This window comes from Medicago truncatula, chromosome 4 (genome assembly GCF_003473485.1).
Source record: "Medicago truncatula cultivar Jemalong A17 chromosome 4, MtrunA17r5.0-ANR, whole genome shotgun sequence".
Classification (NCBI taxonomy): Eukaryota; Viridiplantae; Streptophyta; class Magnoliopsida; order Fabales; family Fabaceae; genus Medicago; species Medicago truncatula.
In genome coordinates, this window is record NC_053045.1 from 70,517 (window position 1) to 90,178 (window position 19,662).

At 33.7% G+C, this 19,662-nt stretch overlaps 2 protein-coding genes across 3 annotated transcripts; both read left to right on the top strand.

Annotated features, from left to right (window-relative positions):
• The first annotated feature begins 1,779 nt into the window (after positions 1–1,779).
• Positions 1,780–6,220, top strand: LOC11423033 (organic cation/carnitine transporter 7). The gene is made up of 5 exons (XM_003604064.4): positions 1,780–1,967; positions 2,085–2,606; positions 4,157–4,682; positions 4,764–4,966; positions 5,681–6,220. Exons 1-5 carry the CDS (start codon positions 1,965–1,967, stop codon positions 5,924–5,926), a joined length of 1,500 nt encoding a protein of 499 aa, XP_003604112.1. The 5' UTR covers positions 1,780–1,964; the 3' UTR covers positions 5,927–6,220.
• Positions 6,221–9,076: 2,856 nt separating this feature from the next.
• Positions 9,077–19,061, top strand: LOC11425089 (YTH domain-containing protein ECT4). 2 transcript variants are annotated; one of them, XM_003604066.4, is made up of 8 exons: positions 9,077–9,320; positions 9,601–9,644; positions 13,108–13,234; positions 14,951–15,027; positions 15,110–15,625; positions 16,309–16,836; positions 17,517–17,729; positions 18,340–19,061. In XM_003604066.4, exons 1-8 carry the CDS (start codon positions 9,269–9,271, stop codon positions 18,709–18,711), a joined length of 1,929 nt encoding a protein of 642 aa, XP_003604114.1. In that variant the 5' UTR covers positions 9,077–9,268; the 3' UTR covers positions 18,712–19,061. The 2 variants fall into 2 exon arrangements, with proteins under 2 accessions (XP_003604114.1, XP_024637266.1); XM_024781498.2 differs by having other exon boundaries at positions 9,078–9,320; positions 13,124–13,234.
• Positions 19,062–19,662: the final 601 nt, after the last annotated feature.

Sequence of the window (19,662 nt, forward strand, 5' to 3'; positions counted from 1 at the left end):
TTTATTCGATATCTTTGTAATAATCGAACTTTGATGACATGTCTTCCATTAAAATCTTTAATAGGAAGTTTTGAATTTTAAAATTGAAGAGACGTTCTCGAAAGCACACAAATCCTTGATTATCTCATGGCATTTGAGTACCCTACCCTAGGTTGCATCATATGAGGTAGCTGTGACATATAACAAAGTATCTCATGAGTTCTTTGATCAGTTTTTCATCAATAAATAGGGGGAAATCTTTCTTATCTCAATGGCTTTGATCTCCCTAATTTAAAAATCGATTTGTTGTCCCCAATTTCATTATTTTTTTCTTCGGGATTTTGGTTCCTCTTTTTGTTTTTGAGTCATTATTCATAATGTGACTTATTTATTTGACGTGGTAATGCTTATTAGACTATACTAAAATATTCTTGTGTTACAAAAGATATGGTCAATAAACACACCCCTGTCATAAATAGATACAACTTCATTGAAAAATAAGATGAAGGGTTTTTCTATTCATACCCTATATATTTCTGGTTATACCAAGTTTTTAAAAAAAGTTTTTGATAATATCAAAATTGTCTTTTTATATAAATTTTTTTAAAATCTTGATTTCATTCATTGTCATTATAAAATTTTACTCTCTTGCACCCACCAACGATCAAACAATCCTGATGTTCAATTATTCTCTATGGAAGATTAAAGAGTGAATCAAAATATCTTTCATTCATACTCGATTGCATATAAATAAGTGAATTTTTTCTTCATTTTCAATAACGCTGGTTTCAATTTTCTTCTTCTTGTTCAACTGCACTGTACGACAGTTTCAGTTTTACATTGTTGAGGTTAACATAATCTACTTAAACTTAGTTTACATAACCTACTTAAACTGAGTTTAAGTATGTACACTTAAACTCAGTTTACATGACTTACTTAAACTAAATTTACATGTACATACTTAAACTGATATTACATATAATCATCGAACAAGGTTGAACTTTTAGATGTACACTTAAACACAGTTTACATGACCTACTTAAACTGAGTTTAAGTATGTATACTTAAACTCAGTTTACATGAGCTACTTAAACTAAGTTTACATGATCTACTTAAACCGAGTTTACGTATGTACACTTAAACTTAGTTTACATGACCTACTTAAAATAAGTTTACATGTACATACTTAAACTGAGATTAAGTAGAATCATTGAACAAGATTAAACTTTTAAATGTACACTTAAACTCGGTTTACATGACCTACTGAAACTAAGTTTACATGACCTACTTAAAAGAGGGATTTTAGGGTGTAACCAAGAAAAAAGGAAGATGCTTTTTAAAAATTAAATTTTATGAAAGGGTAATTTTGTCATTTTAGAGTGCAACCAAGATTAAACAGGGTGTAATTATGAAATACCAAAATTTGGAGAGAGAGGTTTTGAAAATGGAGAATAAAAAAAATATTAAAAAATAGAGGACAAGAAATGCATTTAAAAAAAGAAAAAAATATTACTTTATTATGTAATTTTTTTCACACTATTACATTATTTTTTTTTTCAGATAGTCTAGTGGCGGCTAGATTCACAAAGTGAATAAGTGGGGAATCCGCCGAAATTCGAACCCTAACCCTGCACATAATATATGGGGTAGCTAAGCGGTACATTCTAATAACATGGGGAGAGAGATTGTATAAGAAAAAGTGGGAGTGTTATTAGCAATCCCTTATAACACGTGTCCATCACCGATAGGAGAGTATTGTATGTCGGTCGTCGTCAACTTACCAAACTGGAATGAATCAATGAATATTCAAATAAATATAAATCTCAATAACATTGCGTTTAGATTCATTCAACTTTCTGGTATTCTGTTGTTGTATTTGTAATTTGTATACATTCATATATCATTCATTCTTTCATTCATTCATTCATTCATCGCCATTGTCATTGACTTAGCTTTCTCAAACAAGATCCATTCCATATACTTGAATGGTACGTACGAATCAATCAAATCAAATCAATTCAATTTATTTATTTATTCATTATGCCATCTTCGATTCGATTTGAGATAAACTAAATGAAATGAATAGATTATTATTATTATTATAGATGACAGGGGAAGAAGTTGAAGGCTCAAGCAGCAGCTATACAGTAGATGAAGCTCTTATAACATTAGGTTTTGGAAAATTTCAAATACTCGTTCTTATTTACGCCGGCATTGGTTGGATTTCAGAAGCAATGGAAATGATGTTACTCTCATTTGTAGGTCCTGCAGTTCAATCTGCATGGAACCTTTCCTCTCATCAAGAAAGTTTCATAACAAGCGTTGTTTTTGCCGGAATGTTAATTGGTGCTTACTCATGGGGCATTGTTTCTGATCAACATGGAAGGAGAAAAGGATTTCTTATTACTGCTACTGTTACTGCTACTGCCGGTTTTTTTAGTTCTTTGTCCCCTAATTATGTCTCCTTGCTTGTTTTTCGTTCCCTTGTTGGTCTTGGTTTGGGAGGCGGTCCTGTGTTGTCCTCGTGGTTTCTTGAATTTGTTCCGGCTCCTAATAGAGGTACCTGGATGGTTGTGTTTTCCGGTTTTTGGACTGTTGGCACAATTTTTGAAGCATCACTTGCTTGGGTAAATTAATTATTTTTGTCTGTTTCTTCATTCATTTGCGTTGAAAGATTAAAATCTATGTTAATGTTTCTTTACTTTTTTTATAATAGAAATTAGGGTTAGGTGGTTTTGGGTATGTAGAGAAGAATTGTAGATTCTGTAGCAAAGAGAGCAGTTCTGATGGAGAATAGTCAAATCACTATTTACAGAGGAAGACCAAGAAAAAGCATAAGAAAAGATAGAAATATGGTTTATGATAGAACATTATAGCATAACTTGATTCATGTAGCTGACTCCACTTAGTGCGATAAAACTTGATTGTTCTTGTTTCTTTCCTAGCTTTGCACGCAGTTCATGATCTGTTTTCCTAGCTTTCCGCGCACGATAGACATACATATTGATTGTAAACCAGTACTTAAGAGTGTATACACTAGGAAAGAAAAGAGGATAACTAACACCTCCGCAAATGTAACAAAATGAGACATAAGAGGAGTTAGTTATTATTTAGATGAGGTTAATATAGTGAGTAGTCGGAGATAGGTAGAAACAGAAAAAGTATGTAAGGAAAGAATACGAATCAAGGGAAGGTCAATGTGTTTTACTTAACAAAGGGGTGTATGTGCCATTTTAGAACACCAAAGGAAGGTGAGTGCAATATATCGCCTTGATATTAAGGCTTTGTCTGGGTGTTTGGAAAGGAAGGGGAAAGGGGAGTAGATCCCCACCTTGGGTGGAGGTTTTTCTTTTTTCATTGGACCAAAACCCTTCAATATGTATGGAAACACGTTGAAGGAGGATTTTGTGGGTTTTGAATAAATCTATAAATCACTTTCATCTCTGTATAATACTCTCAAATCAAAGAAAATATTAGCGATATGCATGCTCTCATCCTCTCCAAAAATACTCTTCAAAGTAAGGTGAAAGATGCCCCCCTCCTTTCCCTCCTAACACTCAAACAAAGCCTAGATGATTCAGATCTCAGCCAGTTTGCAGTTAAACTCGTAGTTATAACGTTAACTTTTTTTGTTTTTTGCGAGAGCTATGTATATTTCCAATTTGCTTAAGCCTTTATTTCAAATTTTGAACTTACCTAGGATTCAAGGTCTAAGTGGAGGAGAATCAGGAGATATCCCAGATCTCCTTGATTTAATTTAGTTCTAATATCAGATGTTATTTATTATTTCCTTCCTATCATTCCTTCATGCAAGAAAGAATTTTATTGTGATCCCTCAATTTAAATAGTTGTAAACGGCTAAATAAATTACAAAAAGCATTTTGCCACTTCCTTCCTATGTGTAGCCAACAAGTAACTGCCAAAAGACTTCAGTAATGTATAACATGACAGAAATTGTAAATTTTCTTTTTATTACGAAAATACAATCGCTAAAGAACCACTTACTTTCATCATTTAGCCTAGGAAACTGTTATGGCTTTACTTGTCTTAAGGAACATATCTAAACTTTTACTAATCTTGCTAATGTTCTGTCAATGCAATGTACCGTTTCTATCTCTGTTGAATACCTGACAAATCATAGAGATGATGGGTTCACCCAATGCAATGTTCCTTGCAGATTGTGATGCCAAGACTGGGTTGGAGATGGCTTCTTGCACTATCTTCCCTTCCCACATCTTTCCTTCTTCTGTTTTACAAAATGACACCAGAGTCACCAAGATACCTATGCTTGAAAGGTAGAACAACTGAAGCAATTGACGTTTTGGAGACAATATCAAGACTAAATGGCAAAAAGCTTCCTTCCGGTGTCCTTGTTTCTGACAATCAAATTGAGCTACAAAAAATTGACAACCCTTCAGAAGACACGGTTTTACTCTCCCCAAGAAAAAGTGAAGTTGAATCTCCTAAAGGAATGATTTCTAATTTAGGTGGTATCTCATCACTTCGAGTGCTCCTTTCACCCAAATTATCAAGGTCAACCCTTCTATTATGGGCAGTGTTTTTCGGTAATGCTTTTTCATATTATGGCCTTGTTTTGCTGACCTCCGAGTTGAAAAGAAATAGTAAATGTATCCCAGATAAATTGCAGACAGAGAAGTCCCAGGATGTAAGTTACAAAGGTGTTTTTATTGCTAGTTTTGCAGGTATGTTTACTACTGATTTCAGAATTATTTTACTATACAATTCCCGGGAAATGTATGATTGATGCCAAATTTTGTGCACAGAGCTACCTGGGCTTCTCTTGTCAGCCGTAGCAGTGGATAAACTCGGTCGTAAGCTATCAATGTCGATCATGTTCTTCATGTGTTGTATTTTCCTTCTCCCATTAACATTCTATCTGCCTGAAGACCTAACAACGGGCCTTTTATTTGGAGCTCGCATATGCATCACAGTAACCTTCACAATCGTGTATATTTATGCCCCAGAGGTAATGTCTTTATGCAATATATTTTAATTTTGAATGATCTGGTTGAAGCAGAGTTTTTGAGAGAAATCTTGTGCATTCTTTGGTAGAAAGAAGCTAAACCTATTCTCTACTGTTGTTGAATACTAAGATAAGTACTATTGTAGAGCAATTGGTAAAAAGTCCAATCCAATAAGACTACTAAAATATGAAGCTTCTGCGTCACTAAGAATAATTTTATTATCTTAAGGGGTTACTAACACGTGTCTTAAGAGCATGTAATGCAAGGTATCAATTGAAAAGTACAGCATTATTAACTTCAAATGGTGTATTTTTCATGAAACATTCATGTGTTTTATTTCTTAACCAATTCTTTTACGGAATTTGTTAGCATTTGCATTATTTCCTTACAAAGTTAGTTCTCTGTGTTTGTTGGATAGAAGTACTCCTAGAAAAAATAAAGCAAATTATGGATGAACTAGTCCTCTTTAAGAATTGTCAAAACAAATGCAAACCATACCTGGCTTTAAATTACTCCCTACCTCATTGTTTTTGAATTAACTGTTAAAACTATTAAGTTACCGCAAAGAAAAAAGGCCTCACCAGTTATTAGATAGAAACTATTCGTTTATATACTTTCGTCATGTATAAGACATGGTTTCACAGCAAAGTTTTTTGGTCTAATTCTTCTTTATAAATGGTGGAAGTTAACATGTGCAAGATTTATATGAACTGCAGATATATCCCACATCAGTAAGAACCACCGGTGTCGGAGTCGCAAGCTCAGTGGGTAGAATTGGTGGAATGTTATGTCCATTGGTAGCAGTGGGTTTAGTACATGGATGTCATCAAACTGCAGCTGTCCTTCTGTTTATAATTGTAGCTCTTGTTTCAGGAATATGTGTTGTGTTCTTTCCGTTTGAGACCATGGGCCAAGAACTGCAAGATACTGTGTCAAGTATAAAGCAGACAGACGATGTGTAGACATGATGACGTTTTATATACCTCGGATTTTAAATCATGAAAACATGACCAGAACAAATCACTAGTGCACAGTTCTCGAGGAAGAAAAGGAGAGGGAAGAAGTTTGGTCTTTTGACATATTTCTCATTTCATTATTATATGATATGAATATGAACTATCTCCAATTATTCGTTCGCACACATTTTTTTTTGTGTTTGGAAGGATTTTTTTTAGTGAATTGTAGAGGGAATCATCGTCGATGAAAATAAAATTAACATGGTTAATTTAAGGAGGGCAAGTAGCCAAATTATCAAAGGTCGAGGCAACCCAAACTTTTTCAATCCGTCACTACAATTTTGAATTTGGATCCTCTTCTTCTATTCTTTTATTCTCTATTTTGTGTTGATTTCCCTCTAAATTTTACCTCTCTCGATTTTATTTTTTCTTTCTCTTGATCTTATCTCTCAAATTTAGAGAGAGAAAGACACAAAATAGAGAAGGAGAGAGAAGGAAAGAATAAGAGAAGAAATGATAAACATGACAATTGAAGTTGCAAATGTGGTTGATTGTGAATTTTTTATTTATTTTTTGATAAAATAATTTAATTATTATTATTAATTAATTGGGCCAAATAAGTTTTTAACCCCTATTAATATACCTTTTTTTTTTTAACTTTCATTCCTCTAAAAATTTTGTTATCAATTTTAGTCCATTCTTTTTTAACCAAAGTTTATGTTGCATATTTCAAATAACTTTTTTTTATGACATGTCATTGCGGACCTTATTATCATTAGTTGAATAATTTAATTATTGAATTTTTAATCTGCATTAATTTATCAGTAACTTCAAATTATAATTTAATAATTAAGTTAATGATAATTCTCCTTAAAAAAAAACTAATGAAAGTTTAAGGTCTTAACAATCACATATTGTTAAAAAAGCGTCACTATAATTAAGTTAATGATAATTCTCCATAAAAAAAAAAAAAGCTAATGAAAATTTTGTGTTAAAAAAGTAAGAGCTAAAACCGATAACAAAAAAGCGTCACTTAACAATCACATATTGTTAAAAAAGTGTCACTTAAAACATGCTACATTAATTTTGTATTAAAAAGTAAGCTAAAACTGATAATAAAAATTTAGAGAGACCATAGTTTGAAGATTGTTTTTGTAGAGACTAAAATGAAAAGTTGATATATTTACAAAGATTTAAATTTTTTTTAACCCCGACGAAGATGAATGAAGAAAAGGAAGACCAAGGACCTATACAAAAACTAGTGGGGGGGCGGGGACAATGTTTTCTTTTTTAACAAAGATAAACTAAAGTTCAAACTGAGAAAACTTAGACCATGTCCAATGGTAGTGTTGACTGCTTGTTTCAACATGTGGTTTTGCTCCAATGAGGTGTTGAAGATTGTTGAATGACGATGTGGAGGAAAGAGATGTTGAAACCATTCAACATGTTGAACCTGCAAGCAGAGGCACTCGTGGCAAATTCTGGATGGCTGAAAATGGCGCGGAAAGGAGAGAGAATAGGGGAGAGGATAAAGCTGGGCAGGTGTTATTTTCTGATTGGCTGGCTGAATTTTTATCATCTTAATTATTTGAACTCACTTATCTCATTTCAAATTAATTTTTTTTACCAAAATTCATGATTTTTTTTTTGTCTATAAATAGAGACTTGGTTCATTTGATTTGGACACTAAAAAAAAACGAAATTTTCCACTATCATAATATTATCTTTCTATTAACTTTTCTTTTGAAGTTTTAATCTTCTTTTTAGTGAAATTAAATTAAATTATTTAAATAAAATTTTGTTTTTACAAAAATCTAAAAGATAAATTGTTAAGTGTTTATTATTTTAATTTAATTATAATCGATAATTGTAATTTTATGTAATCATAGAAACAAAAATATAAAACTAAATAAGAATAAGAAATAAAAAGTGGTTGAGTAGAGTGTTGAATGAAAAACCATTGAAGATGATAAAAGTTAATGAAAGTTGAATAAGAGAAAGAAAATGATGCGGAGTGTTGGAAATTGAAAAAGTGAGTGTTCAATGGTGTTGAATGAAAAAACCATTGTACATGGTCTTAGAAACAATTCCTTAGGTGCTGTTAGAACTCTTCTCCAATAAAATAAGGACAAGTGGATTACTTAATCCACGTAAGACTATTATCAACTAATGTCCTGTTAACTCTCTTTTCTTCCGTTAACTATCACCAAAACCACCGCTTTCTGCAACCGCCATGCCGCCAACAACCCAACACTACATACATATAGTTAGTGGTGCTTTGAAAATGCAATTCAATCTTACACCATATTTATTCTTCTTCCTTTGTTTTAAGAGACATCATAATTCTTCTAATCGATAAAACTTTTTCTAAGATCAAATTAATCAAATACATTCATATATGTGAAAGTTCAAGTCAATTTGGCTTTTGCAAAACAAAATACCCAAAATAATGATTTGCAGAGGAGACCACCATTAGAACCGCATGAAACATTGAATTGACCAAGAGTGAATCCAGACACAACAATTGCTATAGGTGGTGATTCTAGCACCAACGTTGGTCATTATAATTCTAGAAGCGTGGACAAGATGATGTCGAAGGCGGTATGTTCCGATGTTGATGCGTTAACGGAGGCAAAAAGACGGAACAGAGCAAACAAAAGTAGATTAGTTGATAATGAGTCTTACGTGGATTAAGTAATCCACTTGTCCTTATTTTATTGGAAAACAGTTCCAACAGCACCTAGGGAACTGTTTCTAAGTTTTCTCCTCTTTTTTTTTTTTACCAATTGATTAATCTAAGTGGTAAGTGATTATTTGATCCTTGGTTTTGTTTATGAACTCTTTAAATTTATGGTTCTCCATTTGTGCTTTTGTATGATTTTTTTTTTTATCAAGTAGTTTAGTGGCTGAAATTTCTTTTTTCAAGGTGAATAAATGGGGTGTTCGGAGTTCGAACTCCGGCCCTTGCATATAACAATGCATGTCCCTGCCAACTGAGTTATGCTCACAGCACTAAATTTTAAATTTGATAATTGAAAATCAATATACAAAATAAAGAAAGAAAAATAAAAACAAAAATAAGTGAAAACAAGATAGAAAACAAAACTATTTATCTAAAATAAGTTGTTTTTTGGTATAAAATAAAAATAAAAACATAAACAAACCGTTTACGCATCATGAAATTGTTTGTTTTTATTTTTCTATAAAGAATTTGTGTATGTCAAATCGTTGAACCTCTAATTTTCTATAAAGAATCGATGTGAATGAATGGGATGCGAGTGAGTGCTTAGAAGAAGATCTTTGAAACCATTCAGATTCAATTACAATTACAATTACAGTTTCAGTTTCATGGCGGCAACCCAACCACCACCACAGCCTCCTCTTGATCGTCCCACAACAGGTACGTAATTCAACTTCTTTTGAATCTTGATCTGATTCAATTCAATTCAATTCAATTCAATAATTTCTTATTAGATTGCACTTGTTTTTTAGATTTACTTGATTTCTGTTAATCTTGGATCTGATTAAGACAATAATTGGCGGTGTTGATCTGATATAAGTTAGAACTATACGTGTAATTTCTGTTTATGTAGTTTTTAATCTGTCTTCAAATTAACTTTGTTGGTCAATCAATAATTTGTATTTGTATTTTTAAAACCATACGAGTCACTGTGATGCAGGAGATATATCAACTCAACCAGATAACATGAAGGATCAGATTGTGGTAAGTTAATCCCTAACTAACTTTTTTAGATTTTTTTACTGATAGGGTTCACCTTACAAGAATTTGAATTATGAATAGATTTGATAACACACTTTTGGTCTATGTTTTTTAGTCGAATCATGTGTATTTTTAATGGATTGTTTTAGAGATGTTTAAGGTATTTTAACAATTTCTCACAAAAATTTAGAATTTTTGAATAAAATATGAATTTTAAGCGTTACAATTTACAAAAATTGAAAATTCATATTTAATTTTTCTCTTACTAAAAGATTTATATAGTGTACTAAGCATGACTGCAAAAATGAATTCAAAATTTCAATTTCAAGAATACACATCAGTAGTTTAGTTAAAAGCAAGGACCAAAAGTCATGACGGAAAACATTTGGGAACCATAGCTTGTTGAAAAAGTTTAGAGGGACTACAAATGAAATTTGAGATTTTTTAAAGGGATCAAAAACTTATTTAATCCTTAATCTACTATACAATACAGTACTCTAATTAAATTGTGAAATATAATGAAATTAATCAAGTTATATGGAGACTAATATTAAGAGGTACTCTAAAAAAGAAACCAATTGTCGTACTCTATGAGGTAATTTAAGATACTCTATCATTTTTCTTTTTTTTTTTTGACAAATTAAGATACTCTATCATATTATCAAGATATTCATCATTTTTTCAAGTCTTCTAACACCTTTCTTCAAGCTAAAGCTTACTAAATCTAAGCTTGTGAAAAAATACACTTTTACAAGAGAGATAGACACAAGTGGAAGACCGGTGGACCTTTTAGTAGAGTGTACTTATTAAAATGGGTCTCACTAATCTATTACGCGTGTCTCTCTCTCTCTCTCTCATAAATGGACAGTAAATGGAGGGTAGATAAATGGAGCAAATCCACAGTCGTGTTACGCATGTGTTCAGTTAGTGATGAAAATCCCGTGACCCTTTCGACTTAATGCCACTCCAAATCTTAACCCTTAATTTAATATCAATTCATGGCTATGAGCCTATGACTGATCGTCGCTAATCCCTACTGTGAGGTTTATTTTCCTCCTTTTCCCTAATTAGATTATATTCACATATGAGATGATGATCTCAACAACCTACATACATATGCCTGCAAACCTGTGATGCCTTCAATTTTTCAAACTCAAGGTGTGAATAAAAGTAAGGGTTCAATCAAACTTCAAAACTTTTGATATCTCACAGTATGTAGTAGCATGATTGCAAATGATATTAGTAGGATATCCAATGCCATCAAACCCATATTTAAATACTCATAGAATCTAAAAGACTGATGCAAGTAGATATTATAAAACGAAAGATGAATCAAGGGAAAATTGAGAGGGCATAAGCATATTGAACATCAATTGTTCAGAGATTAAAGCATACGAGACACTCACAGTCATACACTCAGGTTCTTTCAGACTACACTCTCACTAATGGAGTCTCATTTATTGTTTAGTAAGAAGTAGAAGAAGAAAACAAAACTTACAGTAGGGATTAGCGGTGATTAATCATATCCATCAATTGATATTTAAATTAAGGGTTAAGATTTGGAGTAACTACGAAGAGTTACTCTTGGAGTCAATATATTCCTCCTCTTTATTAATAGGATTATAAAAATGAGAACACATCAAATTTTAAAGGAAAGTGTGGAACAAGTGGTAGATACTTGAGTCCCTTAACCATTTGGTCCAGGGTTCGATCTCTGGCCGGTGCATATGGAAAAATATTTGTTGGAAAAGATCAACCTCATAAATGGATCTCAGTTACCTTGAAGGGATTAGTCTCCGCAGTTGCGCACAAAGGATATTTTTGAGTGCATGTTGAAACTTGATGGTATTTTTGAGTGCTTGTTGAAACTTCATGGTATTTTTGAGTGCTTGTTGAAACTTGAAGGTATTTGAATGCTGTGAAAACCATTACGTGAAAAGCTCGAGAATCAATTTAGTTTACCAAACGAAGTCACTTCTTGAAATTAAAACTGAGTTTGGTTCTTAAAGTCAAACATATTCAGTTCAAAATATTGAAAACCAGTGCATTCAACCAAGAACACAATTCAGTTCATTTTGGAACATATTTAAACTAGTTTGGTTAGGGTTCATCAGAACCAATTTCCGGATTAGTTCGGTTCATTTCAATTATTTTTATCGAGCTAAACCACGACCTTCCTTATACAAAATGATGGGGAAATAGATAGAGATATAAACCATCAAATTCAAGCAAGATGGATGAATGGCTTGAGGGTCTTAGGTGATAAAATTTGCTCCCTTCTTGTCTTAGTTATAACCAAATATAACTAACTACACGCACAGTAAGAATATTAATTAAGCTCATTTAATTTATTTGATTAATAAAAAAAAATTGCATTTTCTAAATTGCCCTTGCTTTTTATTTTAGTTTGTCTAGAAACTTGTTCAATTAAATGGTATTTTGAGAACAATAACATTTAATTGAGTGACATAAATTAGGTTTTGCTTATATTTTTGACAAACAAAAATGACTTCTTTTTTGCTTATATTTGAGACTGGAGTAGTACAACTCAAGTTGTAGAGAAAATTTAATCATACAACTGTAAGATCAAAAATGTTGTATGGGACAGACCGTTGGGCAGCAAAATGTCATCATGAGAGTATGATCAGTGTAGCCAAGATGAGAACGCTGTGCTATGTGTGCGAAAATACTAGACAAGATAAGGATTAAGAGTGATGGTATCAGAGATATAGTGTAGAAAAGTTGGTTGAATGTCGCCTTGGGTGTTTGTGTGGAGGAGACGGGTAGATTCTGTAGTAAGGAGAGAAGATCAGATAGATAGTAGCCAATCAGAGGCAGGGGAAGGGTAATAAAAACTATAAGCGAAACTATCAAGATAGACCTAGAAGTCAATGATTTGGATAAAGATAAACCATATATGATAGAGCATGATGGTGCTATCCATGTAGCTGAGCCCACCTACTGGGATAAGGCTTAGTCGTTGCGGTGGTGGTGGATGTGAAATGGAGAAAACGTCAGAAACAATGGAACTCTACAGTGGACATTGGAAACCATAAGAGATCACATGGCGGGGAAGAGAATTTGAACACGTCAGAGATGACACAACGAAGGAGAGACTTTAAATATTTCTAGAAGATGACACAATGGAGGAGAAAATATATGAACACGCTTGAACATTTTCAATATATTTTCATATTTCGAACAACTAATTTAAACATTTTAAGGCACATAATTCTAAGAGTAGATATTCACTCATTTTCTAAATAACGTATACATTAAAAAAATGGTTGAAAGGTATATCTATGTCAAAACTTACACATCCTCTCTCTCTACACACACACAATATGTATGTGTGTGTGCAAAGATAGATACATAGCTATCATTTATCTATCTGCATGTGTTTGTCATCTTTTTGGGGCTTCATCCATCAATACCTGAGAGTTCAAAATTTTCTAACTCTTCCCAGGGTACAACAACTATAGGTCATTCACGGGATATCACAAGTCAGTCAGGATCTTTTGGTTCAGGTGCAGATCAACCTCTGTACCCTCCCAATGTGTATGCGCCCCAGGCCCAGGCTTTCTACTATGGAGGTTAGTCTGTATTTCTTCATTTCTGTAAATTAATTTTGTGAAGGAATATTCATTCTCTCTACTATTATGCGCAATACCCTAGGAAGTTCGGCAATTGTGATTGAATTTCAGATTTGAGGGAAAAGAGACAAACGGAAAATATAATCAGAACTTAACTTACATGTTTCCTTTATATTGAGAGACCACAAACTGTATTTATACATGATGCAAGCTTCTAATAAACCGATGATAACTGTAGATCTGGTTGTTATTTAACAGTCTAATAATTGAAGTAACTTGGAATACTCTAGTATTACCAGAAGACACACATAACAATACAAGTGACAGAAAACAACAGAGAACATTTTAATCTAATGCACATAGCAGAGACACCATTGGCAGATACTAGAAACACAGAAAACAGCTATATGCAATACTCTATCATATCCAACAAAATCAGGATCACTGCAATCAGAACTGCAGAACACCAAGTTTGTCACGAAGATTGCAAAACCTAATCTTAGATCGGAGTTTGGTTGGGATGTCAATAAGATGATCTTGAGCTGGTATAAGAGACAACAAGATAATGATCTGGCACCTTCTCACAAACAAAGAAGATATCCAACTCCATATGTTTTGTTCAAATATGCAAAACAGGACCGTGACTCAAAGCAACTATGCATTGATTGTCAGAATAAATGACAGGAGTAGGGAGAAAGGAACCTGAATCTCTATAGAGATTGAACCCAAAGAATTTATGCTGCAGTAGCTGCTAAACTTTTTTACTTCTCCTCTGCACTAGATCTGGCCACCAAAGTTTGTTTCTTCAACCATCAAGGAACTAGCAAAGTATTGGAGGTTGATATTTATGCCCAATCAACATCACAAAAGGAACACAGACTTGAACAACATATTGAAGAGCAGTAACAACAAACTTGTTAAACGAGGGAAAGTAACAACAACGTCCCTTTTAGGATCAACTGTAACAAGGAAAGAAAATTGGACATAAGAGTAGAAAATTTACGAAGATTAGGCATGGGTTTATGAACCAAACAAGTGTACCGAAAGCAAGGAGGTGACAACATGCAATAATATACTCCCAACTCAGGTCATTTAAATGCCCCAAAAATCTCCAAAAAAATAACATGGAACACTATCATCATGGATTAGAAGTGTCTGGGTTGTTTTCAAAGATGATGATTTTTACCCCTATTTATAGAGATGACCTGTATGATATAAACTTCAAATCCAACAGTCAATTTTGTAATATATTTATCTAGTAAAACATTATTGGACGGTGCAACACTTGTGTAATTCAATCCCTCCTCATTTTTATATATAATTATAATATTATTGGAAGTTTAATATTGCTAAATTTTAATTCATTTTGGAGATAATGAAGTTTGTATTTTTATTATCAATTTGAGTTTGCCAAAAAGTGAGAGTTCAAATAAATATTTAATGCCCAGAAGTTTGTTTTTCTTCTTTTTATGCACCTAATTTTCTAACACGCTTTAGGATCCTTTTATCCTGTTATTGTTGATGCTTGTTTTTTCCCCATTCATTAACACTACATATTATTGCCAGAGAATTTTTAAATTACAAAGTCAATATTGACAATTAAAATATCAATTGTCTTTTGGTGTTTCTTATAAAATCAGGCATATCTTAATTTGTGCAATGGTTGTCTGGGGTTGCTATTGCTAGCTTTTTAATCTTTGGTGAAACTGATTTCAGGTTTTGACAATGGCAATGGCGAATGGGATGAATATCCTTCATATGTCAATAATGGGGGAATCGAAATTGGATCTCCTGTGAGAATTTGGCATATCTTATTTTTATGTATAGTTTCTGTTTGTAAGGCTAACTTCATTTTTTTTCCAACTTTTATATTAGGGTGTCTACAATGAAAATCAATCCCTTGTTTTCCATTCTGGATATGGCTTCAACCCACAAATGCCATATGGACCATATTCCCCGGTTACCTCGCCTTTGCCTTCTGTAGGTGGAGACGCACAGTTATACTCCCCTCAGCAATTTCCATACACCCCACCTTATTACAACCAGCTGGTTCCTCCTCCGAACTTACCATATCTTAATTCACCGACTCCAGTTTCTCAGCCAGAGCTTACTAACCTGCTAGGCATTGACCAGCAAGTTGAAAGTAATTTTTTTGGACCAAGAGCAAGCTATCCTTCCGTTGGATCTTTTGCTAGAGGAAGCTTTCCTGTAGCCCCTGGTTCCTTCAGCTTTCATGAATCTCAACAAGGATTTGATGGATCAAGATCTGGTGGTCTCTGGTCGGATTCCTCCAAACCTTCAGAAAGGCAGAGGTCTTTTATGCCTCTATCTCCTTCTGTTCCTCAACAGCCAATTGGCTCTGTCAGGTCATTTGGGCCGAGTGCTGGAATGGTTTGTTCTATTACTTGTGCATATCCTGCAATATGTTATATTTTTCTAATAATTAAGTTTTGAACTATATTAATGTAAGAGATAAACCTTGGTACATCCTGTAACAATATTTATCTCTTGTTCCGACACTGCTGAGTTTCATTGTCAAAAGAGAGATTGCTGTACAAGCTTTTTCGACTAAACAAAATAGTAAAAAATAATAACAGATGGATTAGAATAGCATATATAGACAGATTAGTGCTTGTACATTATTCATAACTTGAATTAAATTATTCAGTTTTCACTCCTTACCCCCCCCCCCCCCCCCCCCCGCCCTGGCAAGAGTTTTAAAGCAATTGGTTTTTCTTTTTTATCTGTTGGAAAGTAGTTTGACTTGCAATGCAGAAAAAATTTGGTCATTTTTGTTTTGATCAATTAATTGGAAAAAGTTTGTTCTCCTATCTCTTTCTTAGTGCATCTCGAGTCAAAAGTCCCAAAAAAGTTATATTACCATTTTCAGAAGAAATTTCTAAAATTGCGGTTCTACATGAGCCATTGTTTATATCCATGTTTTACATAGTGTAATAATATCCATCCAGCAGTTTGAAACTGTAGAACATATCCATATAACAATGTGAAACTGCAGAACTAGTCAGAAAACAAAATTATGGGTTTGACAGTGTGGACTATACCCTTCTTTGCAGGCTTCTCATCAACAGCGATCTTTGTATGGGTTTGGATCCAGTTCAAACCCTTATGGTAGAGGCTATCTCTCTAACCCTGGTTCTAGCTTTGGAGGCTCGGCCATTTCTGGCCTTAGTGCTAATGATAGGAGCTTCCTTTCTCTTGAAAATAGCAGACGGCACGGCAGGGAAACTGCTTCTTTTTGCAGATGTAATGGTACTCTTGATATCCTCAGTGAGCAAAACCGAGGACCAAGGGCTTCAAAGCTGAAAAATCATATATCCTCTGAAAATAACGCTATTGATGGTAGTAAAAATAATGCATCTACTGCCAAGTTCCAAGATGAATCACTCAACCGGCCAGATTTTGCCACTGATTTCAAGGATGCCAAGTTTTTTGTCATCAAATCTTATAGTGAAGATAACGTTCATAAGAGCATTAAGTATGGTGTCTGGGCTAGTACACCAAATGGAAACAGGAAGTTAGATGCTGCATATTGCCAAGCAAAGGAGAAACAAGATGCCTGCCGAATTTTTCTCTTTTTCTCGGTAATCTAATTTCTGTATCTTTTTGTAAACACAAATGTTGCACTACCGTATTCATCGTCCTATAATAGCTGTAGATAGGTATCTGTTTCCTGTAACAAACCTTGGTTCAGAATATTTTGTTCATTCTACAATTTTGTATAAAACTAAATGCTGGGTGGTGGAAAGACAGAAAACAAGCCTAGTATATAGAGATGAGAATATTATGCTAGATGAGTGGTCACATGAGACAAGATAGAATTGGAAATAAGATCATTAGAGAGAATACTAGGGTATCCCCCATTGTAGAAAATATACTGGGGTCTCATCTTAGGTAGTTTGAGCATGCATAAAGTCTTGTAGAAACACTTTTAAGAAATGTTGATCAAATAGAGGATAGTCCAACAGTTAGAGGTTGAGGGAGACCAAGGGAAGCTATAAGTCAAATCATTGATAGGAATTTTGAAGTAAATGGTGTATTTTTGGACTAAATGCATGACAGGGATTTATGGCATCAACAGAAATATACATGACAGGGATTTTTCCAACAAGGGTTAAATGTGTTTATGAGAACAGATGCTGTCAAGTAACCTAATATTTATCACATATTGCTTTAGCACTGATTTAATTGGTTAGGCGAATGCTAGTGCTAGTGCTCATTGGGTAGGTAATCTGCAATGACCTAATGTTACAACTATTTCCAGGTAAATGCTAGTGCTCAGTTCTGCGGAGTAGCTGAAATGGTTGGACCTGTCAATTTTGACAAGAGCGTGGACTTCTGGCAGCAAGATAAGTGGAGTGGGCAGTTTCCTGTGAAGTGGCACATAATAAAAGATGTTCCAAACAGTCAGTTTCGTCACATTGTTCTTGAAAATAATGATAACAAGCCCGTTACCAACAGTCGAGATACTCAGGAGGTAGGAATCTGTGGATACTTTTATATTGCTTATTGTCTTCAGAAGCTTTGTTAAACTTATAATAACAACCCGAATCTAATATCTATTTATTTCCTGTCTTTTAAAGTATGTTAACATACCGGCTAGACATTACACCTCGAAACCTGGTTGCATTTTGTTTTTTAGGAGGGGCTGTAGTGAAGAGTGTCGCTCCAGTAAAAACCGGAATGTCCTCAACTTATAGTCACCACCTTTATTTATTTTTTGGACCTTTTGGTCTTTTAATCCTAAAAATTCTTTGCTTTATGCTGTGTTTGAATATTGGTGATAATTAACTTTGATTACTTTATTAATGTCTTTAATTTTGTGTATTCTATTTTCAGCTTTTATATGTGTATGGTACTATGATATATAAATTTCTTGTATGATTCCTTAAACTTCGATGTAGCACCCATAACGCTGCCTGCTATACTCCTATCATACTTTGGGGATCGGTTGCTATCCATCTTTGACTACATAGCTTTACACTTGTCACCTGATTTCGCTTGTAATTCTCTTGTAAATGGATTGTAAAATAATTATTTACATCCAGCTAATTATTTCCTTTATTTCTGAATATTAAACATTTCAGGTGAAATTGCAACAAGGGATTGAAATGTTAACCATTTTTAAAAACTATGAAACTGATACGTCTATCCTGGATGATTTTGATTTCTATGAAGACCGGCAGAAGGCCATGCAAGAACGAAAGGCAAGGCAGCAAAGTAGCATAATGCCTACTGGATTAGTTGGGGGGAGTGAGCATAGGAGTTCTTCTGACAGTACTGGTGATTTCATCAAGCAAGTGTCAAAAAACTTTTCTCTAGTTGTCCGCTTGGACGACAACAATAACGAAGTTATTGCTGCCAACAGAGATAAGTTAGCCTCTGATGTTCCCACCGGTAATGTATTTAAACCCGGTGAAGGCATTTTAGTGACTGCCTCTTCAATGCAAACCAGTTAGTGGCAAGACTGTTGATCACATCAGCCGGCTATGCATCGGGTAATGAAAGTCGGGATCATGCTTGCTTTATCTTCGTAGTTTTTCAAACAAGGCAGTGCTATGATGCCATTTAAATCATAGGGTCATTGGGGTTTCCAAAAGAGGTGGTTTTGCATAAAAGAATGAGTTTCATATATCATATGTTTTCTAGAGTGAGTTAACTGAACTGTTAAGTTATACCTCCCATACATGACACCTTTGCTTATTTGAGTAGGTTAGATTTTCTTCTTTATCTTTTAAATTTTTGTTTAATAATTTTGGGCTTGTTAGGCTCTGATTGATTTTCATATTTATTTTTCGTTTTCTGTTCAGTTTAAATTGCAAAATTGTCAAAAAAAAAAAAAATCTTCAAGTTTTCATTTTCTATTCCATTCTCCAGAAACACAACTCGTGTTCATAAGAGACATATAAGTGAAGTTTTCGATTTCCATGGCACATGCGATCTCAGCCAATATTTGGGGTACCTGATTTCCATGAAAGTTGTTTATTAAAAAAAAAAAAAAAACAATATTGTTGGTAGTAGATCTTTCAAAGGGGTCATATAGATAAGGTGTACACTCAAATATACAATTGGACAGCAAGTTCCTTTTCCTAGAATTTATGGTGCATGCTCATACTCACTTGTGCCATGAATTTATAATTTTAAAAAGCTGATAGATCATAGAAGGGTAACCTGAAAGAGTTTAATCGATGACTGAATCGTTATTTTGGTTCTCAAATTTTTAATGGTTTGAGTAAGAAGATGCAAAGGGGACTTGCCCTTTCGTATTTTGGTTCTCATATAGATAAGGTTCACACATATCATAAGGCTGAGACACGCAAGTAAAATACGAAAATGCCCCCTCGACAGTTAACTGTCGAGGAAAACCTCGGTAGTTAACTGCCGAGGCGTGTTGAACATAAACAGAAGCA

What these genes read in the sequence shown, in the direction of transcription:
- LOC11423033 (XM_003604064.4), top strand. An exon ending in TTGAAGCATCACTTGCTTGG is followed by an intron (nt 2,607 to 4,156) that starts GTAAATTAATTA and finishes TGTTCCTTGCAG; the next exon opens with ATTGTGATGCCAAGACTGGG. An exon ending in TGTATATTTATGCCCCAGAG is followed by an intron (nt 4,967 to 5,680) that starts GTAATGTCTTTA and finishes TATGAACTGCAG; the next exon opens with ATATATCCCACATCAGTAAG.
- LOC11425089 (XM_003604066.4), top strand. Translation starts at nt 9,269, where the DNA reads ATGGCGGCAACCCAACCACCACCACAGCCTCCTCTTGATCGTCCCACA. An exon ending in TTGGGCCGAGTGCTGGAATG is followed by an intron (nt 15,626 to 16,308) that starts GTTTGTTCTATT and finishes CCTTCTTTGCAG; the next exon opens with GCTTCTCATCAACAGCGATC. An exon ending in GAATTTTTCTCTTTTTCTCG is followed by an intron (nt 16,837 to 17,516) that starts GTAATCTAATTT and finishes AACTATTTCCAG; the next exon opens with GTAAATGCTAGTGCTCAGTT.